Below are 25,612 nucleotides of genomic sequence, written 5' to 3'. Positions count from 1 at the left end.
AACTGACTTTCCCGAGGGCATGGGCCTGGTTTTGGAGCCACGTGGGGCTCCTGCCTCTGGAGAGTGATCCTGGGCCCATCACCCCCATGTGAGAGGCAGGTGGACAGCAGCAGCTGAGTGTGGCAGGCGGGTCTCCGCCATCGGGTCAGCACTGACGCCTGAGGGCTCCCTACTCCAGGGTCAGCCCCTCAGCCCCACTGAAGGTCAGCACTGCGAGGCTCCTCACAGCTGCCTGGCAGTGGCCATGGAGACAAGCTCCTGAACCCCTCCCCTGCCTGCCCCGTGGGGAGGGAACCTGCACTGGGGCTCAGCTCCTATCCATGCATATTTAAGGGGGACCTTCCCAGGACAACGGCAGGCTCCCCACATCCCTCCCAGAGATCCATTTGTTAAAATAAACCAGGCGAGATCAGAGGTTGGCTCAGAATGAAACCACGCCTAATTGGGTTCAAAGATATTTAGACCGACAGAAACAGGAGACGGGGGAGGGGCGGACATGCCACAGACACACAGAACAAGAGCGGGAGGCCCAGGGCTGGTTGGACCACAAGGAGACCCTCCACGGCCCAGGCCCCCCAGGCTGGGGAGGTAGGCCGTGAGGAGCAGCTTTGGGTGGCTGTGATGATTAATTTGGGGACCTCTGGGGCACCCCGTCTGTGCTTTCTTTCAGCTTGTGCTTGCGAAACAGGCTGTAGAGGACTCGCAGCGTGCTCTTGGCGTCCTTGTTCACGATGTCTGCAGATTGGGAGAGAGCAGGGCAGTGGTCAGATCCAGGAGGGGGTGACCAACCGTCCAGGTTTGCCCTGGACTGAGGGGTTTCCTGGGACATGAACTCTCAGGGCTAAACCTGGCAGAACTCCTGGCAAACCAGGACAATTGGTCAAGCGAGCCCGGAGTTCCAGGACCCGTCACAGGGCACTGCCACCGCCTCCTCCCCTGCACCCTCTTGGGGGGCATCCAACACAGCATCTTCTCCAGGCCTCAGGTCTCTGGACAGTCCATCCCCAGGGACCTTGGTCCCCCATCTCCTCTCCCTAGGACCGTCCTCCACCGGGGTGGGTGGGAGCCATGGGCACGGGGCCCCCTCACAGGAAAACTCAGCAAACACCAGGCAAGAGGCTGGCCCCGCTCGGGGGCCCTGGCACGAGGCTGCCTGCCCACAAGAGCCCTGCACTCACCTTCGGGGTTGACGGGGTAGCTGAGCAGGCCTTCTTCCTTCAGCAGCTCCAGGGCCAGGGCAACATTGTGCAGCTACAATAACAAGACCCCACTGGATGTCAGCAAGATGACTTATCATGCAGCCAGGAGGCCGCTTCTAGGGGGAAAGGCAGCCCCCAAGGAAGGCACCCGGCCCAGGCATCAGGGAAGGCTTCCTGGTGGAGGTGACACCTGGGAGTGAGTCCTGCCAGGTAAGGGACTTAGCCAGGGAAGGAAGCATCCTGTCTTTCCTGACGCAGCCCCGGAACCTGTGTGCAATCGAGACTCCCTCATAAACAGCTGAGCTCTGTGGCTAAAGCACAGATGAGGAGACTGAGACCCAGAGTGGCCGCAGGCCCATCTGAACTCACAAGACAGAAAGTGCTGGAGTCAGGTCTGCCTCCCTCTGACGCCTGCAAAGCAGCTGGGGCTGGAGGAGCCCACCCAGGTCCCAAAGCCCGCTTCAACCAGGCCAGGCAGTTCCCATGGCAACCTAGCCAGGGGCCCAGGGGCCCGGCTGGCAGAGCGGCAGGTAAGCAAAGCCCACACGAGGGTGCCTAGCCTGCTCCCAGTCCCCTCCTGGTGGGTCTGGGCAGATCTGGCTTGGACATCTGTGCACCAGCCCCCACCAGGTCACAAGTCACAGGTCGGACAAGGCACGTGTCCTGCCTGGGCCTTGTCCCCTCCTCTGTACAAGGGGAATAGCGCATCTCCCAGCAGCCTCTCTAAGTTGCATGTGGACCAGTGTGACGGTGGACCCAGAACTGGAATCCTGAGGCAAGACGTGAAGATGGAATAATGAATGCAGAGCCAAGGCCTCCCTGCAAGTTTCCGCCGCCCCGGCTTCTACGAGGGCTGGGAAGTGGGCTGTGCGCGAGGCCAGGAGGTCCTGAGAAAGACTCTCTCAGAGAGGGAGAGGGGCAGGCCACAGTCCTGGTCCAGGGACACAGGGCAGGGGTGGGGGGAGCATCTTCAGCCCACCCCAAGGACTCCTGCTGCATCCCAGGCAAGGGGCAGAGTCCTCCGTGATAGCTGGCTCCCCGGAGGCCATGTGGGGACCACAGGGATCCAGTGAGCAGGGTCCCTCTCCACGGAGGAGAGTCGAAGGAGCATCTGATGGACAGAGCAGGGACTTCCCTGGTGGCCCAGTGGCTAAGACTCCATGTTCCCAATGCAGGGGGCAGGGGTTCAATCCCTGATCAGGAAACTAGACCCCCACATGTCACAACGAAGTTTGCAGGATGCAACTAAAGATTCCGCATGCTGCAACTAAGACCTGTCACAGCCTACACAAATAAATGATTTTTTAAAAATGGACAGCGTAGCAGAGCTGGATCCAAAACGCCAAGGAGAGGGTGATGGTAGCTGGGTCACTGGCCCAGCAGGGCTGCCCCTCTAGAGCCCATCAAGAAGAAGAGACCAAGGCTGTCACAGGTGCCGATGTTCCCCAACAGGTAGGTCACACCTCTGGGGATGTGCAGACCAGAGGAAGCAAACCTCGGAGTGAGTGAATCAGCCCTCCACTGCCGTCCTGTCCCCGTGTCCCCAGGTCTTCCCCCAGACTGGAGAATTCTGGAAAATGTGGGTTGTTGCTGTTGCTATTGTCTTCACTCTCAGGGGCACCATTCACAAGGTGCACAGAAAGCAAATATCAGAGTGAAGACAGGACACTGGGCTGGGCGCTCCCGCCTCTCAGGCCAGCCTCTGTGCTCACCTCCGAGCCTGCATCCTCACAGCATGCTCCAGGGGACAGAAGGGAAAAGGGGTCTGTGACCAAATGGCTTGGGGAAATGTTGCCTTCCAGAAAGTCGTATGGAAATCCTCCGCTGCGGGACTTCTCAGTGCCTTGAATGTGTTCCAATGTATTGTGAGTTTTTGGGACTATGCATGTTTCCCCAGGTGACTTCACCACGGTATCCATTTGTCACGGAGCAGCTCACAGGACCAGCTTCTCAGAAACACTTCATTCACTTACTTTAAATATTGATTGTTATTTGTTTGTCTTATGCGGCACGCAGGATCTTAGATCTTCATTGCGGCATGCGGGCTCTTTCAGTTGCAACCTGTATGACCTTTAGGTGCAGCAGGCAAGCTCTTAGTTGCAGCATGTGAGATCTTAGTTCCCTGACCAGGGATGAAACCCAGGACCTCTGCACTGGGAGCACAGAGTCTTAGCCACCGATCCACCAGGGAAGTCCCTAAAAATATTTACCGATCATCTGCTATGTGCTGGCCACACAACTGAGGCAAAACCCAGACCCGCTGCCTGCCCTCGTGGAATGCCCTCTTAGAGAGGCTGCTGGGAGACGCGCTATTCCCCTTGTACAGAGGAGGGGACAAGGCCCAGGCAGGACACGCTAAGCATCACCGCCATCGGCCCTAGAACAACGATCGCTCAAGCTTCTACGGGTTACGCTCCTCCACGATGCTCAGTCCGACCAGGAGTAGCTGCCCCAGGCTCCAGCCCCACCCCACCAGGCTCTACCCAAAGCATTAGTTTTCTTGTATGCACAGTTTGAGATGGTGAAAGGAAAATGACCATGTTCCGCGCAGCTGAGAGAAGGTGCATTCAAATTGTTCAAGAGAGAAGTAATTGCACGTGGGAGGAAGCCGAAGGTTCCAGGCCCCGGTGTTTTCATTTCTGCAGAGCCAACGATCACCTCGCTCCTCCAACCCTACTCCGCTTCCAGCACCGAATAGCAACCTCACATCGACACCACTGGCAGAGAAGGTCTGATAACGAGAAATTCAATTTCCAGAAGCCACACGGCTGAGATAACAATTCCTCGGGTGTCCCACCTCCGGAAAGGGCCATTGTTCCGCCCTTTCCAGTTAATGACCTCGTCAGCATTTTTGTTACCCATTCCTGAAGCTGAGGTTTCTTACAATAGCCCATAAAAGTGCATTCTTGGGGCCTGAGCTGAGAGGCTGCTTCTTTTCCCTCCGAAGAATGTGGCTCATCTTCAAAACATGGTTCTGAAATCAGTGGAGTTGGCAGGCTGGCTGCACGCGGGGGCCTTGGAAGGCGGGACATTTTTCCCCGGCTTGTAACTGTGGATTAGGAGGTGAGCAAAATACTGGGTGCCAGCCTTGACATCTGGTGAAGCCCCGACCTCTGAGTGACAAAGAGGGGACCCCTGTGCTCTTTTGGGTCCCGGTTCTGAGCCCCTGGTTCCATGGGGATCTGCCTGTGACCCACCCCACCGACTCCATCCTCTTAACCTTCCCTCACTGATCACACATGGGCATCCTGACTTCCGGATGAAAGTCAGCACCACGGTCTCAGCCTCCCTCTGACCCACCTAAGCCCTTGCTCTGACCCTGCAACTCTGGGCGAACCTCGTTCTTGGTCTTTAAAGGGCTCACCCTGCCTCCGTCTCCCATGGGGCTCACCCTGGCTCCCCAGGAAGGACATGAGGCTGTAGTTCCCACTTTGTGGATGGATGAGCCTGGTTGTCCTTCTAATCTCAACGCTAACTGGTTTACTCGCCCTGTCTGAAGTCAGTTTCCTTGGAGAGAAACAGGAATGGGAATAGTTCCTATTCAGAGGCCCGACGCAGGGAGGAATTGGTAAGTTCATGCATGCTGCCCGTGGGCCAGCACCTCCCTGGCTCCAGTCTCTTGTCCTCGTGGCCCTGCACACGGCAGGCCACAGGGCCTTCTCTGGCCAAGAGGGTGGGAAGGAAGTGACAGCACCCCAGATCTGAGCCTACACCTCGTGTGTCCTGCTTCATCTCTGGGTCCCCTGCCACTGCCATGAGAAAACCACGCCATGCACACTGCTGGTCCCAGGAGGAGGCACAGAGCTGAACCACCCCAATGACCCCCTCCTAGACGGCCTGACACCCAGCCCATCCCAGGTGAGCGATGGAACCTGGCCACGCCTAGAGCAGCCAAACCCAGATGACCTGCAGAACCACAGGAAGGAAGTTTACAGTTTTAAGCCACTGGGTATTGGTTTGTTACACAGCATTTTCACAGCAATAGCTGACTGATACAGTGCCCAGTGAAGGGTGAGAATCCAGTAAGTGCTGACCACTGTTTCTACCGCAGCTTCAAACACTGCAGTGCTCCAGCCTGTTTGCTCTTCAGCCAATATCCCAGCTCCGGGGACTCTGAGCCCCAAATCACTCTTCCAGTCAAGAGCACCCCTGCTTCCTGAGAGGGTGGGGCGACACCCACAAAGATGGCCAAAGGAAGAACATGGGCTGACGGTCAAGAGGCCAGCCCCAGGTCCAGCTGGGCAGCCCTGGGCACAGCCCAGAGCCTCCAGGGCCTCAGTTTTCCTGTCTGTAAAATGGAAATACGACCCTCCCCTGAACCCCACCCCCCAGGAACGTGGAGTGAGAGAGAAACGGGGGTAAGGGGCCTGGTGAGGCCAGACTCAGGTAGAAACTCCCTGCAAACATGAGAAGAGCTGTGGTTCAGGGGCCTAGAGGGTGCCCAGGAGCTCAGAGGGGATAAGAAGGTGGTCGGAGCCAACACCCAGCTAAGGGAGGCGGAGCAAATCAGGAGGAAGGCGGGGCTGGGGGCACCCTGGCAAAGACCTGGAGATGGCAGAGGCCCAGGTGGTATGTGGACCACAGGCGGGTAGTGAGGCTGTGGCTGGGAGGCAGGCGGGCTGGGGAGGCAGGCCTGGAACATTCGACAGGGGCCCTGGTGGGGGAAGGGGGTCAGGCTTGCAGCCAGAAGCAGGGACAGACAGGGTTGCTGATACGTGGGAGCCAGGCAGAAACCAAGCTTGGAACTGGGTCAGGGCAACTGGGTCAGAGCCCAGGGCCCCCTCCCAACAAACCCTCCAGGGAAATCCTTGAGATCTGAACCATCCTCAGGGCCACAGGAACATCAAAGGGGATGGAAATCATTCCTTTTCCCAGAAAAGCCCCAAGGCTGGCACTGGGAACTGGCACCCAGTCCTGCCTGGTGTCCCCTCTCTACGGAGGGAGAGTGGGGTGCCCTCCTGCCCTGGACTGCCTGCCACTACCCTGGTGTGGACAGAGTTCAGAGGACCACCTGGGGTCCTGGGCGGGATGAGAGGACAAGGGACCACATGCCCCTGGATGCTTCCACCTTCATGACGCTCCAAACTCTTCTCTGTTATTTGTGTGGTCTGAGGGGCAGCAACCCACCCCAGTGTTCCTGCCTGGAGAATCCCATGGACAGAGGAGCCTGGCAGGCTGTTACAGTCCATGGGGTCACAGAGTTGGCCACATCTGAGTGACTGAGCACAAAGGCCAGCAGGGCAGGGACTGTGAGCCCATTTTAGCCAAGAGGCCTGCGGTGCCAGCGGTGAGCTGGTGGGGGATTGAGGGTCAGAGTGGAGGCTTTATCTCCTCTGCCACATCCGCTGGGACGCAGAGCCCAGGACTGGAATGAGCCCTGCCCTCGGGGGCCTCGGTTTCCTCCCGTGGAGATTTGGGAGCAGCCCTTCCCTTCACCGGCAGATGTCCCACATGGAAAGGACATTCCCAGCAGGGGAACAGACTGCAAAAGCCCAGAGAAGGCAGAGCTTGAGGAGCTCAAGGGACTGCAGAGGCTCCAAATGACAGGCCTGGGGGGTGGGGGAGGTAGGAGCTCGCGAGGGTCCAGAAGCTGGGAGCAGCCAGACCGATGCCCTGTTCCTTCCACCAGCATCAATCTCACCATTGTCCTTCCCCAACTCAGGCATAGACATCCCCTCCCATCCCCTCCTGGACTAACGCAGCCATCTCCCAACCAGCTCCCCAGACTCTGGGGTCCACGTGGGAACTTCTAACTCCCACAAGGCCAGAACCCCTGCCACTTCTGAACCTTTGATGATGCTATTCCTTCCCCTGGGGGTTCCCTCCCTAGTTTAACTCTGCAAACTAAGCCCCTCAGTCAACTTCAGAGGCCACCTCTCATGCAAGGTCTCTCCTGATTCCTGCAGATTGTACTAACCACACTTTCTTGCATTCAGCCCACCCACCATGAGCCAATGCATTTCACTGCAGCCTGGAAGACCATATATCACTGAAAGCACAGTGTTTATAGACTGAGGGGTCCTCAAAAGCAGGAGCTGTGGTGGATCGTCTTTATGGCCCGTAGGGCCTGACGCCAAGCAGGACCTCAGAAAATGAGGGATCAGGTGCATGGGTGAGTGGGTGGGTCGACAGGTAGATGGATGGATGGTGGGTGGATGGATGGATGATGTGTGGATGGATGGATGGATGGGTGGATGATGTGTGGATGGGTGGATGATGTGTGGATGGATGGATGGATGGATGGATATAGATAGATGAATGGGTAGATGGATGGATGGATGGATGGATGGATGATGTGTGGATGGATGGATGGATGGATGGACGGATGGGTGGATGGATATAGATAGATGGATGGGTAGGTGGATGGATGACTGGGTGGATGGATGGATGGATGGATATAGATAGATGAATGGGTAGATGGATGGATGGTGGATGGATGGATAGATGGATGATGTGTGGATGGATGGTGGATGGACGGATGGGTGGATGGATATGGATAGATGAATGGATGGATGGATGACTGGGTGGGTGGATGGATGGTGGATGGATGGACAGGTTGATGAATGTATGGATGGATAAATGGGTAGGTGAACTGGGTGGATGAGTGAATCAGCAAGTCAATGGCTAGGTGTAAGAGTGTGCAGGTGAGGTTGGTGGTGGATGGGCAGACATATGGACAACCAACCTTTCCTTCGCCCTTCACTTCACCTGTAAGTGAATGAATGAAAACTGATCATGCCAGTTTCCTAGACCTGTGCACCCAGAGGTGGAGCTGGAAAGGAAAATCTTTGCAAAAACGCACCATTTCTGCAGGAGAGCTGGGAGTGAGATAGAATTCCTTCAAGTGCAGGAAGAAGCCTTCCAGCTGTCCAATCAGCAAGAGTAAGATGACGCCATCTGCAAACTACAAAGGAGGGAATTGAAGAGAGGTCGCCTGGAGGATCCCACTCTGCCTGTTACAGGCTGTGTGACGACAGAGGTCACACATCCTCTCTGAGCCTCGGGTTCCTTTTTGAGAAATAGGGACGACAACCTTGACCTTGCGGTGTTGTTGGAAACAGCAGCAGGTATAAAGCAGTTATTGGCTGCCTGGCACAGAGCACATGCTTGATAAAACGAGCCATTTTTACATTTCCTGTGAAATAGCCTCAAATCATTTTTTAAACCACATACTGTTCCATGAGCTACAGAGGCTCAGGAGAAAACAGAGTTAAGTGTGAAACTATTCCATCAGGAAAAGGCAGGGAACAGCACACTGGGCTCATTTTGCTGGCTGCTACATTCGTATTTGTCTGCTCTGTCTGTACGTTCAGAGATAAAGCCATCACCCTGGCGTCAGCACATCATATGCTAATATTATCCTATTCAATCTCTTCAAAGACACAAAACACAAGATTGAATATTGGAAGTAAGTCACTGCTAGAAGTCCTTAATGGAATTGCCTCGTAATAGGTCTGTTTCCATGCTGTTATTCTGGCCCCAAATCTTGCCTGCTAATGTACCACTGAAATACCAGGGACTTTAATATCCCCCTTTATGCAGCAGCCTCTAAAGACCATCCTCACATGTGCCATTTATTCTTTAAACACCTTTATTTTACCCAGTGAGACATAAAGATGAAACACTAGAATGTAAAGCCAAGGCATCATCTCTTCACACCTACATAAAATACAATAAAACCACAGCTTTTTATTGTGTGTCCACAGTGTGTCAGTGAAGTGAGGGTCGCTCAGTCATGTCCGACTCTTTGCGACCCCATGGACTGTACAGTCCATGGAATTCTTCAGGCCAGAATACTGGAGTGGGGAGCCTTTCCCTTCTCCAGCGGATCTTCCTGACCCAGGGATGGAACCCAAGTCTCCCGCACTGCAGGCCGACTCTTTACCAAATGCCAGGTAATACACAAAACACCCGATGTTCACCATCTCCCTTGTTACTCACAGTTCTATAAGAGTGGGATCCTTGTACCCATTTTAAAAGAAGAGGAGCACGAGGTTCAGAGAAGTCAGGTCCAAGGTCACACAGCTAAGGTGAAGGACGTGTCCTCAAGCCCAGGGGCAACGTGGGCCCACCTGGCTTCAGAGTCTGCCACCCCTACCCTGCTGTGTCACCAGACCACATCACGCACAGACTTCTGATGTGGACACCATGCAAGGTGGTGATGGCACACAAACTGGCTCAGCAGCCTGGGTCCAAGTCCCAGGTCTACCGCTTGGTCAGGCTTCCCAGGTGGCGCTAGTGGTAAAGAACTCGCCTGCCAATGCAGGAGACATAAAGGACGGTTTCGATGCCTGGTTGGGAAGATCCCTTGGAGAAGGGAAGGGCAACCCACTCCAGTATTCTTGCCTGGAGAATCCCACGGACCAAGGAGCCTGGCGAGCTACAGTCCATGGGGTTACATAGAGTCAGACATGACTGAGTGACAAGCACCACTTAATCACTGTGTGACGTTGGATAAGTTCATTAACCTCTCTGTGCTTAATGTGCTTATCTGTAAAATGGGATAGTAGCAGTTCCCACCTAAGGAGATTATTGGGAGGAGACAATGAACTGACATATGCAAAGGGCTTTGCTCAGAGCTGGGTACAGGGTAAGGGCTTCATCGGATTTAGCTCCAGGCACAGGGCTATATCAACCCTGTTCCCCACTGGCTAATGACAGGCTGTGTCTGAGACATCAGCAGCTCCAGCTAAGCTCACCATTAGCCATTTGGTGTCCTCGCCATCGGTCCCCCCAGATCATGTTGTGTAAACAGAAGCCAGGTGGCCCGAATCCTGCACCACCATGTCCAGTTAATGCCCCCAGGGTCCAGCAGGCTCCACTGCTGCCCTGAAGGACCTGGGCTGGCCATCGGCTTCTCTGCCCCTCCCTCACTGTGTTAAGGGAAGTCAGGGGCATAGCATTCTGGTGGGAGGCCACGGTCCCCCACAGAAGGCTGACAGCTCAAGATTCTATTCCTGCCCCAGGACTGTTCAGCGTCATCAGAACCATGGGCCAGGAGGCTCGGGGAGCCCTCGGGCACGGGGCTGTGTCAACACCTACAACACCACCAGGCACACGTGTGTGCGTGCTAAGTCTCTTCAGTCGTGTCTGACTCTTTGGATTCCAGGCTCCTCTGTCCACGGCATTCTCCAGGCAAGAACACTACAGTGGGTTGCCACGCCCTCCTGCAGGGGATCTTCCCAACCCAGGGATCGAACCCAGATCTCTTACATCTCCTGCACTTGCAGGCAGGTTCTTAACCACGAGCGCCATCAGGGAAGCCAGTGCAATTAGACAGGGAACCCTGCTGTGTTTTGAGTCATAGTATCGGATAGTCCAAGAGTAGTTTTGGGAAAAACGAGCTGCAAGGCAGTTGTTTCACAATGAAAGTGATTAACAGCACAGACAAACCCCGAGGCCCTCACTTCACAGGACTGCTGTCCTGCCCCTGATTGGCGATGCTGCCTCCATGCAACACCCCCACTGGAGAGGAGGAGCCCAGGTTTCTGAGCGGAGACACACCCCGGGCCACACAGGGTGGGCCAGGCTCCCGGGTGGGCCCTTCCCGACCCCGGACCCCGCAGCCGTGTCCCTACCTGAGTGTCTAGATTCTGCACAGACAGGCCCAGGCGGTCCAGCTCCTGGTTGACGAACTTCACGATGGCCTGTCCAGGGAAGAACCAAGGCCCCAGGCCCCCAGCTCAGGTTCTCAACCTTCCCACTGGAGGTCACAGAAAGCCCGCCCCCACCCCGCCAACCGTGTGGCACCCCGCACAGCAGCTGCAGAGTGAAGGCCAGATTCCTCCCACTTTGCCCCACCCTCTCCCCCAGACCCAGGTCAGGTGGGCAGCGGATGGGCGGGCAGCAGGAGGCACTCTGGGAACTTTGATCTCTCTACCTCTTTGACAGCGTTCACCTTCTCTGGAGCCAGCTTAAATAATTCATCAAAGACGTCCTCTGCAGACAGATTCAATAAACACCTCATTATGATGCTATTATCTTTGTGCCAAACAGGGACTTCTTTTCCACCAAAGTTTCTCAGAAGAATCAGTCCACAGAGAGATGTAGTTTTATTCCAAGTAAATAAGTAAGTGTTAGTTGCTCAGTCCGGAGAAGGCAATGGCAAGCCACTCCAGTACTCTTGCCTAAAAAATCGCATCGCATGGACAGAGAAGCCTGGTGGGCTGCAGTCCATGGGGTAGCTACTAGTCAGACACGACTGAGCGACTTCACTTTCACTTTTCACTTTCACACATTGGAGAAGGAAATGGCAACCCACTCCAGTGTTCTTGCCTGGAGAGTCCCAGGGACGGTGGAGCCTGGTCGGCTGCCGTCTATGGGGTCGCACAGAGTTGGACACGACTGAAGTGACTTAGCAGCAGCAGCAGTTGCTCAGTCGTGTCCGACTCTGTGACCCCCTGGACTGATAATACCTACCAGATTGGGTCATTGCAAATGTCAAATCTGGGAGGAGATAACACACTTGTCACAGTGGCTAGGCACATGTGGATGCGTGCTAAGTGGCTTCAGTTGTGTCTGACTCTTTGCGACCCCATGGACTATAGCCCGCCAGGCTCCTCTGTCCATAGGATTCTCAAGGCAAGAATACTAGAGTGAGTTGCCATGCCCTCCCCCAAGGGATCTTCTAACCCAGGGATCAAACCCGTGTCTCTTATGTCTCCTGCATTGGCAGGCGGGTTCTTTACCACTAGCGCCGCCTAGGAAGCCTGGCAGGGCACACAGTAGGACTTAAACAGTCATCGTGTCCAGCGTGGACACCACCCCATCCCCGGGAACTCGCCCTGCCTCCCCGCGGTTCTCTGCTCCACCCAACAGTCCACAGGAGCTGCCATAGGTGGCTGAAGAGGGGCCGGCCCTGGACCGACCCAGAGGTCAATCCCCAGAGTCTGTGGATTGTCAGAATAAGGGCATCCAGCCCTTGCAGAGCGGAGAAGGCAATGGCAAGCCACTCCAGTACTCTTGCCTAGAAAATCCCATGGATGGAGGAGCCTGGTAGGTTGCAGTCCCTGGGGTCGCTAAGGGTCGGACACGACTGAGCGACTTCACTTTCACTTTTCACTTTCACACATTGGAGAAGGAAATGGCAACCCACTCCAGTGTTCTTGCCTGGAGAATCCCAGGGAAGGGGGAGCCTGGTGGGCTTCCATCTATGGGGTCGCGAAGAGTCGGACACGACTGAAGTGACTTAGGAGCAGTAGTAGCAGCCCTTGCAGAGAGGCTGAAATCCCCACGGTGCACAGAAGGCCAGCACCCTCAGCAGCTGAGTCAGGGCCACGGGAGAATCTTAGCGCTCAGGCCCCTGGTCCAGACTCAGAGTCGCCAAGTCCTCAGACTAAGGTCATTTTCCCAAGAAACTGTGTTCCTGCCATGTGCAGCTAACATGCCTCCCCTGGGGAGACTGTTCCTCAAGGCACTGAATACCTACACTGGGTGGAATTTACCTCTCGATTCTGCAGTCAGCCACTGTGTGACTCTGAACAAGGCACTTAACCTCTCCATGCCTCGGGTCCCTCGTTAGTGAAGGGGGGAAGAGTAGAACCAGGCCGCATGATGCAGGGTAAAATGCCCCATACACCGACCAATGTGGTAGAAATACCACTGAGCCCTCCCAGACCTCTTGGCCTATGGTCAGTGAAACTGTGTCCCTGAAGGAGCCACCTAGATGACCCAGGCCAGAACACGATGGACACGCTAGACACAGTGTCAGGAAACCCCGTTCCGTGTCCCTGCCCCTCACTGTGTGACCCAGCCTCATGCAGCCCCCTAACAAACACTGCTCCCTGGGAAACCCCAGGTCCTCGGGCTGCCCCTCCACCTGCCCACACACAGACGTCTCACCGGACCGGCCTTCCTGGTCCCTCCCTTCTCCCGCTCAACCTTTCTCAGTCCTTGCTCTCAGAAGCCCCTCACAGGTCATACTGCCCCCTCTGCAGGTGAGACCCCCCTGTCTATACAGCTCTGTTCCAAGTGGGGAAGGTTCGGGGAGGAAAAGTCATATTAAGATGGATGGATGGATGATGAATGGATGGGTTGGTGGATAGATGGATAGATGGATGGTTGGATGAATGGATGGATGGATGCGTGGATGGATGGATGCGTGGGTGGATGACCAACCGCCAAGTGGCCAGGCGGACGGACTAAGGAGTAAAAGAAGGAAAGAAGAATGGCTGGGCCGATCAGTCAGTTGGTGAAGAACTCTGTCTCAAAAACAGCAGCCAAAGTAGTGAACAATCACTATTAAGCACTTTCTCTGTGCTAAGCACGTTCACAAAGTACCTTTTAACTCCTGCCACCAGCCTAAGAGGTGGGTACCATTATTAACCCCATTTTATAGATGAGGAAACTGAGGCACAGACAAGTTCAGCCCAGGCTCACGTGGCTAATAAATGGGGGAACTGGCGTTTGAACCCAGGTTGCCTGGCCCCAGAGCCCACACGCTGAACAACTCCACAGCTGCCACCACCAATGGGAATTTAAAATCTCTCTACCCATATGAGCAGCGTCGTGAGAAGGAAGGGCCAAATCCACGGGCAGACAGACAGACGGGAGGACAAGAAGACAAGAGGGCTCGAGACGCACATGCACACGTGCTCAGCCGCTCAGTCGTGTCCGACTCTGTGCGACCCCGTGGACTGTAGCCCGCCAGGCTCCTCTGTCCATGGATTCTTTAGGCTGAATACTGGAGTGGGTTGCCACGCCCTCCTCCAGGGGATCTTCCCGACCCAGGGGTCAAACCTGTGTCTCTTATGTCACGGACCACAAGGAACTGCAAGCACACCCAATCATCAACCAGTCATAATGCCGTGTCTGTCTCAGCACATACCCAACAGAAAAAGATTTCCCTAAATTAGGAAGGTACTCACTTGATGGCTGGTCCTTGTCTGCGCTAAAGAGAAAAATGTAGGGGGTGGGGGTGGGGAGAAAGCAAACACACGGTTAAAAAATTTAAAAAACAAACGACTTCAGAGATGTAGTGTTTTCATGTGACAAGACCTGGCAGAGGCAAGGCCAAGAGAAACTTGCGAGCTCCCTTTTCCTGGCAGTTCTGTAAGCAGGCAGGCCCTCGTGGGAAGCAAATGGCAGAGGTCCAAAGCTCCCCTGAGGCTCCCACACCTAGAAATGCCTGGATTGTGTCGTTTTGTGGCTGCTGTTTTAGCTGTGCTGTATCTGCTAACTCGCTTCAGTCGTTTCCGACTCTTTGCGACCCCATGGACTGTAGCCCCCCAGGCTCCTCTGTCCATGGGGATTCTCCAAGCGAGAATACTGGAGTGGGTTGCCATGCCCTCCTCCAGCGGATCTTCCCCACCCTGGGATCGAACCTGTGTCTCCTGCATTGGCAGGCAGGTTCTTTACCACTAGCACCTCCTGGGAGGCTGTTTTAGTTGTAGTGGGGGTGTCACGCAACACAATAAAAATGCCCGAATCCTCACTTCAGAGCCGGTGCATGTTCACCGAAGCACACCCCTGTGTGTCACCACCCCCAACACAGCGCAGAACCTTCTAGCACCCCGAGGTGCTCCCCACCCCATCACACCCCACAAAGGTCATGACCACTCAGAGGCGCCTGGCTGTGTTTTCATTCAGTCTGTTTGTGTTTGAAATGAAATCGTATGCACTCCCTCGTGTCTGGCTTCTTTCACTGCCTTTTTATTGTCAGTGAGTGGTTTTGCCTGGACTTTGTTGTTAAGTGTTCCACACCCCCACACACCCTGAAAGCTCGATTCTGCCCTCCTCACCCTCCCAACCTCTCCCCCATGCCCGGGGAAGGTTGGGCTCTCCAGGAGAGCCAGATGGTCCCTCCGACCGACTGTGACCCTGGCAGGAAGCTGGGCCGAGTGGGATGGGGGAAGCAGCCTGAGACGAAGGCCCAGGGCTCCACGTGGAGGCAGCTGCCAGGATGGGCACGTGGCCTGTGCCGCCTGGGACACAAGCCCAGGGCCAGGGGTGGGCCCTCACCGAAGCGTCCGAGCTCAGCAGAGGCTGAGAAGGGCGGCTTTAGGGCTGCAAAGGGAGGAGGGGTGTGGCCACCATGACCACTGCTAACCACACCCTCTCTCTTGAGTTCCCCAAACTCATTCTCAGAGCCTAAAGCTTCAGCATAGACAGGTCAAGATGGATGATGGGGAGGGCATCTAGCCTCACCCCGTGGGAGGCGAACAGGCCTTCTTCCTGGGGGGTCACTGGGAAGGTAGACGAGCCGGGCCCCAGTGGCAGGAGGGGCCAACAGATGTCTGCTCCCTCTGCCCTGGCCGTGCCCGGCCCACACGCCTCCGCCACAGACATTACCTGCCATCAGCCAGCGCATCCCCTAGCCTGGCCCCAGTGGACACCCAGGAGCCATAGACCCGGAAGGACCTCAGGGCTGGGGGCACAAAAGAGGGGAAGGTCCCCTGACGGGCATCATCTATACCCTCACAACAGCCCCGACAAGTAGGAAAGGGGGGTCCCCCTTTATCGAAAGCATGAGGAAGCTCAGAGAGGGGGAGTGACCTGCCTGAGGACACACAGCTCACACCAGGCTGAGCTGGGGTCTCAGCCCAGGAAAGGGCCGTCTGCGAGCAGCAGGGAACTGGACTCGCCGGGCTGGGCCTCTGAGAGTTCAATGGGTTAAGGGAGCTGAAACAGCCCAGTGCCCTGCATACAGTAGGCCTTCGGGAAGGGTTAGACAAGAAGGGAGAGTCCACAGCTTGCCTGTAAGAGACCCACTCTCAGGCCAGCCCAGAAAGACCTCTGGGCCAGATGGGGTGGGCGGTGAAAAGAGGAAGCCAGGCAGCGGCCTGTGGCAGGGTCTAGGGAAATACAGTCCTACAGGCGGGGCGTGGCCCCTCTGCAGCTCTGGTGGCTTTGCAAGGATGAGAAACATTCTGCCTGGACCAGGCGAAGATTCTACAATTCACGGAGTGGAACCTGCAGCCCAAACCCAGCGGCCTGCGGCAGGGCCAGCCCCCCACCCTTCCCACCCCTGGAACGTGGGTGGGTGTCCCACAGTGTGAGCCCACGGGTTGGCAGGAGGACCCTTGGCTGAGGCCAGTTACAGCCTCCACCACAGGGAGTCAAGGAGTGCAAAATGGCCAGGTCTCCCTGGAAAGAGACGCCACTGGGGGGTGTTGGAGGGCTTGGGGGAGAGGCACAGGGTCTGTGCATGGCTTCCTTTACCACTCAGGCCAGACTGGCCCCGCGCCACTGAGACCCCTCTAAAGGCTCACCCAGCCTGCAGTTCAGAGGTGCCTAACAGCATCCCCTCCTCTCCCCAGACCCCAGGACCCTGCGGTTGCCTTGTTGCAGAGCCCACGTGCACTTCCTGACCCTGACGTGTTTCCAGCCCTGCCATGAAGCACCTGCAGTGCCGGTGGGCATAGGCGGCTCTGCCGGCCGGGACTCCAGGGGCCGGGCGGCACTTAGAGGGGCCCCGCCCAAGAAGGCCCGGCAGGTCTGCCCCTGCCCCACGGCCACTGCCCACCCCTGAGAAAGCCCAGCGCCCTCGCCGCATTTCACCCGGACTCTGTGAGTTGCTCCACTGATTTCTCTGACTTCAGGCCGCTCTTGGTGCGCTAGGAGAGAGAACGGGGGATGGAATGCAGTAACCACAGAAAATGGGGCCCATGACTGCCACTGGAGGGGACTGGAGGGCCCAGAGCTGCCCCACGGGACCCAGTCCACCCTGCCTCCTCCGCTCCTCAAGGCAGCCTCCCTCCTGGGCAGCCCTTGTGGGACCAGCTTGATTGTCCTTCTTCCCACGGGCCCTGAGCCCCACAGAGAGGGGGACTGTGTCTGCCTCGGTGCCCAGGCATCCCCAGAGTCCACTCAGCGTCTGGCCACAGGGCGTCAGTGGACATGATAACAAATAAGAGACTGGGTGGGCGAATAAATGAGAGTGTGGATGAAGGAATGGGTGAGTGGGAAGGTTAACGCGAGAGTGGGAAGGTTAACGCGTGAGTGCGCGGGTGAGTGGGGAGGTTAACGCGAGAGTGGGCGGGTGAGTGGATGAGCAGGTGAGTGCACGAATGCATGAAGTCACTCTGATTTACACAGAGCCATAGAATTCGTAGGTGGTTTTGAAAAAGTCAGGATGAATCCTCCTGAGTTCGGCTGGACTCGCGTATGCTGCCTTCTGGGATAAGGGAAGCTGACTGTGCCCCCGGTGCCCAGGAGGTGGGGGAGGGGAGGACGGGAAGCAGGCACAGGGTGCCCGGCGGGTGGTACATGGGTCTGTCTGAGAGAGAAGGCACAGATTCCTGGGCCGTCAGCTACAGTACAAGTCCACACGTGCTGGAGAGGGAGCACTGGGTAGGTGCTGGAACCAGAAAGGTCCCTGGGGCCACTCTCACACCCATGCACTGGGAGATGAGACCGTCACAGCGGAAGGGCAGTGGCGGTGGCCCAGGGGTGTGAAGGCTCCAGAAGGTCCGTGAACAGATGGTCACTTATGGCCCATGTGGTTGCCATCAGCGAGGACCTTCAGGACACCCCAGGCAGGTGTCATCTGCTAAGTAAGTGGGGCTGGCCAGTCCACAGACCTCCTTGTGGCCCGCCCTGGACTCTGCATCTCCTGCCCACAGCTCCGGCCCAGCTCCCCACACCGTCCTGGTGGGATCTGGTATTTCTCCCAGCTCCCTGGAACTCACCCTGGTTCAGCCCCTGGCCTGTGCAGCACCCGCCCCCTGGTCCAGAGTGTGGTGACGCAGCCCCGAGATGCTCGGCCTGCAGGCAGGCATCCTCCGAGGCCCACCCCTTACCTCCATGGTGATCACCTCCACCTGCACGTTGGTCGGGAGGGGCAGGTCGGGCTGGAAGTGCTTGGCCAGGGCCACGAGGAGACGCAGGGTGGCCAGCAGGTCCTTGTTGAAGATACCTGGGGGGAGAGGGGGAAACAAAGCCAGAGTTCCCGGGACCCAAACCTGGGGCCACGTGGTGGGCTCCCTATCGCCACAACCACCCTCTGCAGCCCGAGGAGCTCGGTGTCCAGGCATCAGGGGAGCAGAGGTCTGCAAATCTACATTCAGAACCTAAAAATAGTCTCACTTTGCTCCAGTCACCCTTCCTGCAAATACAGCCCAAGGGCACGAGCCACGTGTGGAAGCGACTTTCACACACAGATGTTCACCGCAGCGCTGTTTAAACAACTAAATGTCCTACGGCAGGGACCTGGTTGGACAAATTCTTAGATCTGAGCTGAATGTGACCTGATTTAGGGGCTTTCCTGGTGACTCAGACAGTAAAGAATCCACCTGCCATGAAGGAGACCTGGGTTCGATCCGTGAGTCAGGAAGATTCCCCTGGAGAAGGAATGGCAACTCCAGTATTCTTACCTGGAGAATCCCATGAACAGTGGGGCCTGGTGGGCCTGATGACCTGATTTGGGGCCAACACTACAAGCATCAGTTATTGAATGTGAGACTTGAAACGCAGTGGCAAGAATAATGATGGGGACCTAACAAAAACTGTCTGACATGGAACTATATTCAACATCCTGTGATAAACCATGACGGAAAAGAATATTTTAAAAGAATATGTATAACTGAATTACTTTCCTGTACAGCAGAAATTAACACAATGTTATAAACGAACCATACTTTAAAAAAAAGAAAAAAAGGGGGGTTTGAAAACTGCTACCACCTCACCTTTTCACACTGTTTCATACATCTGCTCGTGCTCTATTGACTACGCCAGAACCTTTGACTGTGTGGATCACAACAAACTGAGAAATTCTTAAAGTATGGGAAAACCAGACCACCTGACCTGCTTGCTGAGAAACCTATATGCAGGTCAGGAAGCAATAGTTAGAACTGGACATGGAACAACAGACTGGTTCCAAATAGGAAAAGGAGTACGTCAAGGCTGTATATTGTCACCCTGCTTATTTAACTTATATGCAGAGTACATCATGAGGAACGCTGGGCTGGAAGAAGCACAAGCTGGAATCAAGATTGCTGGGAGAAATATCAATAACCTCAGATATGCAGGTGACACCACCCTTATGGCAGAAAGTGGAGAAGAACTAAAGAGCCTCTTGACAAAAGTGAAAGAGGAGAGTGAAAAGGTTGGCTCAAAGCTCAACATTCAGAAAACTAAGATCATGGCATCTGGTCCCATCACTTCATGGGAAATAGATGGGGAAACAGTGGAAACAGTATCAGACTTTATTTTTTGGGGTTCCAAAATCACTGCAGATGGTGACTTCAGTCATGAAATTAAAAGACACTTACTCCTGGAAGGAAAGTTATGACCAACCTAGACAGCATATTAAAAAACAGAGACATTACTTTGCCAACCAAGGTCCGTCTAGTCAAGGCTATGCTTTTTCCAGTAGTCATGTGTGGATGTGAGAGTTGGACTGTGAAGAAAGCTGAGAGCTGAAGATTTGATGTTTTTGAACTGTGGTGTTGGAGGAGAATCTTGAGAGTCCCTTGGACTCCAAGGAGATCCAACCAGTCAATCCTAAAGGAAATCAGTCCTGAATATTCACTGGAAGGACTGATGCTGAAGCTGAAACTCCAACACTTAGGCCACCTGGTGTGAAGAACTGACTCACTGGAAAAGACCCTGATGCTGGGAAAGATTGAGGGCAGGAGGAGAAGGGGACGGCAGAGGATGAGATGGCTGGATGGCATCACCAACTCGATGGACATGAGTTTGAGTGAACTCCGGGAGTTGGTGATGGACAGGGAGGCCTGGCGTGCTGCAGTCCATGGGGTTGCAAAGAGTCAGACACGACTGTGTGACTGAACTGAACTGACCACCTCACCACCCAACCTTGGAGAGGCTATTTCAACTCCTTCCAGTCTCAGTTTTCTCATCTGGAAAATGGGCAGGAAGCAGAGGTTGGAATGGCAGGAAATCCTACCAAGTGGCTAACTGTGGGGACTTTGCACACTCATTTCTCACAAGCAGGCGCTGCAGCTGCAACGTCCGTAAGCTACCGAAGCCGGCGGTTAGTATCCATCCAGCAAGGCAGTTGAGCTCGTGTGCAGTGCCTGGGACTCGGTGAGCCGTGGCAGCCTTATGGACAAGGCTGCCTTTATCACCCTCATGCTGGGCTTCGAGGCAGCCCCGGCCCCCCGAGTAAGGGCGCTGTAATTCTGCCTCCTTGCCTGCCCGCTCCCAGCCCTCTCCACACCAGCCCCACGCACTCTCCACGCTCCACTTGGCCTGTGGCTCCTCCACCTGCAGGCTCTGGTCCACAGACTCCAGGACTGCCGTGAGCTTGCGCCTCTGGCTGGCCGCGGTCAAGGCAATCTCCTCCACGTCCAACTTGAGTCCGCTCAGCTTCTCTGAGGACCAGAGAAAGAGGAGTGGGATGGAGGGAAAGGGTGGGAAGGGCCGGGGGACCCACAGCCAGTCTGCTTCCTCCAGGCCGTCACAGGGCATGCTGGCCATGTGGCTGGGCAAGTCCCGCCCTCCAGAGACGCCCCCAGCCCACCCCAACTTGACCGCGACCCTATTCCCTACCCCCTTAGCTTCCCACACAGTGACCTGCGGTCCTCATCCCTGAAGGGCAGCATGGTCTAGTGGTTAAACTCAGTTTCCTCATCTGTAAAATGGGGATGATCACAGACCAGCTGTGCTGAGGATTAACAGCACCTGCTATGTGGCAAGAACTCAGGAAGCCATGGCCGGTGGACCTGTCCTGCAGCTGTCTGCCAAGGGCTCTGCAGAAGGAGCCAAGTGAGCCCCAGGCTGGCCCACCCTGCCCGCCTCCCAGGACTTCCTGGGGCTGGAAGCAGCGGCTTACGGAAAAGGTGGTGCAGGATGAGCCCGTCGAAAATGTCCTCCTCCAGGCTGCGGACCACGATGTGCTCCGGGAGGAGCTCAGCGTTGATCCAGTCCATCAGCACCTACCGGCCCCGAGGGACAGCTGATGGGGGGCCACTCCCCACCCGACCTCCCGCCAGTCAACTCCTACTCATCCTTCATGGCCAGGTCAAACATCACCTCCTCTGGGAAGCCTGCTCTGATCTCCCAGGCTGTTAGGGGCCTCCTCTGGGCTCTGGTGAGCCTGAGCACTTCAGGCTTTTTTTTTTTTTTGTCCCGCATAAGGTTTTGGTAATACAGGGGTTTTTAAATCCTCTGGGGGCCGGTCAGAGGTGGTGCAGGTCAGGAGGTCTCCCTGGAGGAGGTAACAGAAAGGCCCCACGGAGACTAGAGAAATACTGCAGAGGAAAATGGAGGCCTCAAGCTGGTGCACAGCTCACAACCAAGAACTGGGTGGTGCAGCTGTATTCCCAGCCACGTGGTCAGCCGTCCATTGACCTAGGCAGCTGAGCCAGAGAAGGAGCACAAGATCTGGGGTCTGTGACCTGGGTCCATCCCCAGCTCTGTCACTGGCCGCCATGTGTCCCACCACAGGCCAGGCCACTCCTCTGAGTCTCTGCTCCCTGGGATGCAGGTGACAGAGCACCTCTCTCAACCACCACGAGCCTGGCTGGGATCATGGACAGAAAGGCACACAGTTGGTGCTCAATAACGATCCCTTCATGCAGCCACTCAACAGGTCTCCCAGGAGCCTGCGGGGTTGCCATCCACCAACTTGAGGTAGGGGAGGGGGTGGCCCACGGTCGCCACCCCAAGAAGGTAAAAAGACTCCTCCAGAGAAAGGTGGTCAGAGAAGGTTGCCGCACCTTTTGCAGTTCTTCAAATTTGGGGTTATTCCGGGAAGTGGGGGGAAGGAACTTCCTCTTCTCTCCTGGAAACAGAGGGAAGCATGACACATGGATGGGGGCCTGCAGGTCAGCCCTGGAGCTAGCATCTCAACCAAGAGGGGAGATTGGTCCTAGAGCTTCACACGCACACATGCACACACACACACACACAGACACACATGCACACACACACGCACACACATGCACACGCACACACATGCATAAGGGCACTCAAACACACAGACACACGTGCACACAAGTGCATTCACACACACACGTAGATACACACTCACACATATGTACACATGCCATCACACACACACACACACACACACGCCCTGACCACCAAACATCCCCAGAGACCTGGGTTTCCTCGTCCTCGTCCTCTGCACCCGCTTCCTTCGTCCAAGCGTTTCCTGCCTCCCCTAGAACACTCTTTCTCCTCACTTGTCTCATGACTACCAGCCCATCTTCAGACACCACAATATTCAAATTTGGGGAACAAACGTAAACTCGAAAACTATTTCTTGTCTACCTGAAATTCACATTTAACTGGACATCCTGCATTTTATCTGACCCTCTTTCTATGTACATAAGAAGGGGTCTCAGACCAGCTAAGTCCAGGTCCCTGGGCTCCAAGGGGCTGAGGCAGCGTTCAACCATGACTGTCAGGCTCCCCAGTGTGGGCAGGGCATTGAGGGCACCTGGCTTGTCCACTGAGCCCCAAGACCTAGGTCAGCATCTCCCCTAAGTTGAAGAACCATGGAACCCACAGATGGTAGGGCTGAGGTGGACCCCTGAGATAATCGAGTCCCAGTGGATGTGGGAGAAACCAGGGCCTGGCTTTGCCCACATCCACAAGATGCATCACCTCTGTGTTCATTTAGCCCAGCTGGAGTCTTCCAGACACGCTGCCAACCTTTGAGTGCCACCCAGCCCCGTGTGTCCTGACAAGAGAACAGACTCTTGACAAATGCTTGGTGGCAGGGGTGGGGTGGGGAGTGGTGGTGCCTGAATGGTCGTGGCCCCTTCCTGGAGCATCTTTCCTGCCACTCTGAATCATGCCATGTTCCAGCTCTGCCTGCCAGAACTTTATCTCCAGACCAACTATAAAACCCAAAATAAACACTTTTCCAAATCACTAAGCCCTGCCACCCTAACAGCAATTTTCCTCCTGATGCTTTCCAACCTGAAACCACTTATAAACCGAGAACACCAGACAGTTAATGGAGTCAGCCCCGCGGCGCCGGGCTTGCGGCTCTGCAATGTCAGCCTCTGTGCCCGCTTCCTCGTCTGTGAAAAGGAGCTGAGGGTGCCCGTGGCTACGGATCTTCAGAGTAACAGCTGAGACGCCGCGTATAAGACGAGCTGAGCTCAGCCCCACACAGAGGGGACCACACAGCAGTCAGCATCTTCACCACTGTCCCCGTTAACCTGGAGAAGCGTGGTGACGCGGGGTCTGGGGATAACTCAGTGGAAGGTTCCAGAAGCAGGGAGTCAAGTATACAGCAGAAGGCAGAGGCAGGGGCTGGATAGAACTGGGTGTTCAGTGGACCACCTGGAAGCCAAGGCAGGGCCTGATACGGCCCGTGGGGGTTCTCAGGATGCCGGCCCTGCCCCTCCGCCCCACCCGGCCGGCACCTTGTGAGAGTTCTTCCACAGCCGGTGGGTCCACCTTCCCAGGGAGCTGCAGCAGGTTGTAGAGGGACTCTGGCTCCATCGCTGCCTGGCTGGCCCTGGGGAGGCAGGAACCAAGGATGTCACCCTCCGAGTCACCCTAAACTCAAGGTGTGCTGTTTCCTCTAGACACCAGGAGGCACGGGGAGAGGGTGGGAGCTGGCTGGGGATGGACAAGTCACTGCACTGCCTGGGCAAGGGGACAGGGTGCCTGCTGAGAGGGTCGCTGGGAGCCAGTGCTTGCGGAACGCCCCGTGGAAACAGGCGGCAGCTGAGGTCAGAGCCTGTGCAAAGGCTTGGCGGGGAGGTGGGGTCCTCCTCGGTCAGGTGCGGAGCGGCCAGCCCACAGCCCCTCCTGCAGCACACAGGAACCTCCACCCACCTACCCCCACCCCGGGCAGTAGGACCAAGGGAGCAACCCACGGCTCAGAGCTTCTCAGATCCAGAAAACCCTCTGGCTGACCTCAGGGGGCAAATCTGCTGGAGGGGAGCGGGCAGCAGTGTGGCAGTGATCACACTGACGGGTGATGTCTGCAGACCAGGAGCTCCTACCGGGGCAGGGGTTGGGGGACAGGCCTGTCCTCTCTGGGCCCTGAGCTTGAGTCAGGGGGCACAGAGCAGCCCCCCGGCCCCTGAGTGAGTGGACTGGGGTGCAGGCCGGGCTCTTGGGGGTATGGGCTGGTCCTGCCTGGCTCCAGTTCTGAGTAAGCTTCTCCACAGTGGGGCTTATCATCCTGGCCTGTCGAGGGAGCTCAGGGGTCCCTCCGCTCACCGGGAAGGGCCAGAGTTTTCAGAGCCCGCCCTCCTCATCCTCGCTGCGGGGGAAGGTGCCCGACAGAGTCAGAGCCTCCTTCTTGCTCCCCAGACTCACTTCCTCTCCTGCTGGTGCACCCCTGCCACTTCCGCTCCGGCCCCTGGGCCTCCCGCAGCACTTTCAGTCCCAAACAAGAAATTCAGGCCGGGCCTCCTGCAACAGAAGCTGGCGGTCAGCTCCGGCCCAGGGAGGCCTGGCTGGAGGAGCAGGGAGCAGAGCTGCCGTGAAATGGAGGCACTCAGGAGACTGTAGTCACGCCCTGACATGAGCAGCCAGCCTGGGGGCTCCGGCCACTGTCTGTGGCTCTGTCCTGCCCTAGATCTTGGGGGCGTGGAGAACACAGCCACTGGGTCGACTCCATCCCCCCAAATTCCCAAGCCTCCTTTTGGACGGGGTTCCTTTCAAAGGAGGGGACCAGAGGAGAGGCAGGGGCTAGGCCTGGGATGGCGGAGGGGAGGTCAGAAGATTGGGTTCGAGGCGAGCTCCTCCTCAATCTGGCTGTGTGACTTTGGGCAAACAACCTCCCCTCTCTGTTCCCGACGCTCCTTTAGCGGGAGGGGCTGAACTTGATGGTCGTCAAAGGCAGCGAGTGTCCACAGAGCTGGGAGCTGCCTCCAGCCATCAGCAGCCCCAGAGGCCCTCCCTTCCTAGAGCTGGGCCCACTTTCTTTTTCGGAAGACTTGGGGCGGCCAGTTTCCTTGGCTGAAGGTTAGGGGAGATGACAGGCTGGAAAGGGAAACTTTCCCTGGCTACAGGAGAGCTGGTAGGGCACCCTTCTGCCTGCCCGGGCCTCTGAGCTCGGGGAGCGGCTGCCTTCAAGCCTAAGAGGCAGGGGGACCAGCTGGGCGCAGGGTGTACTCTGCCCGGCACTGTCCCCGTGGAACCTCAGCTTGGACCGGGCTCTCCAGATCCCGTTTCCACGAGGTCTCTCAGAGCTTTCCTCTCTGTGTTTGAGCTCAGGCACTATGGCCGGCCGGGCAGAAAGGCCCGGAGCCGAGGACTCACCTGGCTGCTTCCTCCACGCAGGGAAATGAAGGCCACAGAGCTCAAGCGCTGGTGGTCCCCGGGTTCCAGACCAAAGCCAGTTCCGGTGACCTGAGTCGGCAGGGGCCGCCCAGGAGGCAGGGGCAAGCGACTCACTTCCTCCAGGGTCTGTGGCTTCTGCAAAGCCGTCCAGGCTGTGTCTTCAGGGCGCTTCCTCCCGGGGCTCCTCCCGGGGCGGTAGAACCTGATGTTCTGAAAGCGATGCCACCGCAAGCCCCTCCGGAAAGCTCTGCCCT

General features: G+C 56.4%; 1 protein-coding gene across 4 annotated transcripts; it reads right to left on the bottom strand.

Annotated features, from left to right (window-relative positions):
• Positions 1 to 416: 416 nt before the first annotated feature.
• Positions 417 to 25,612, bottom strand: PARVG (parvin gamma). 4 transcript variants are annotated; one of them, XM_055395758.2, is made up of 14 exons: positions 25,338 to 25,606; positions 24,390 to 24,485; positions 23,483 to 23,577; positions 21,821 to 21,885; positions 20,935 to 21,037; positions 20,333 to 20,473; positions 17,939 to 18,054; positions 16,698 to 16,753; positions 14,066 to 14,088; positions 11,080 to 11,138; positions 10,778 to 10,846; positions 8,002 to 8,103; positions 1,179 to 1,251; positions 417 to 735 (listed from the first exon to the last, which is right to left on the bottom strand). In XM_055395758.2, the coding sequence occupies exons 3-14, from the start codon at positions 23,559 to 23,561 to the stop codon at positions 626 to 628; spliced, it is 996 nt and encodes a 331-aa protein (XP_055251733.2). In that variant the 5' UTR covers positions 23,562 to 23,577; positions 24,390 to 24,485; positions 25,338 to 25,606; the 3' UTR covers positions 417 to 625. The 4 variants fall into 4 exon arrangements, with proteins under 4 accessions (XP_055251733.2, XP_088693681.1, XP_055251732.2 ...); XM_088837555.1 differs by lacking the exon at positions 24,390 to 24,485 and having other exon boundaries at positions 16,704 to 16,753; positions 25,338 to 25,609; XM_055395757.2 differs by lacking the exon at positions 24,390 to 24,485 and having other exon boundaries at positions 25,338 to 25,605.

The sequence above is a fragment of the Moschus berezovskii genome, chromosome 6 (genome assembly GCF_049115385.1).
Source record: "Moschus berezovskii isolate FMDL1 chromosome 6, NW_MosBer_1.0, whole genome shotgun sequence".
Lineage (NCBI taxonomy): Eukaryota > Metazoa > Chordata > Mammalia > Artiodactyla > Moschidae > Moschus > Moschus berezovskii.
This window is presented reverse-complemented; position numbering and strand designations above follow the sequence as displayed.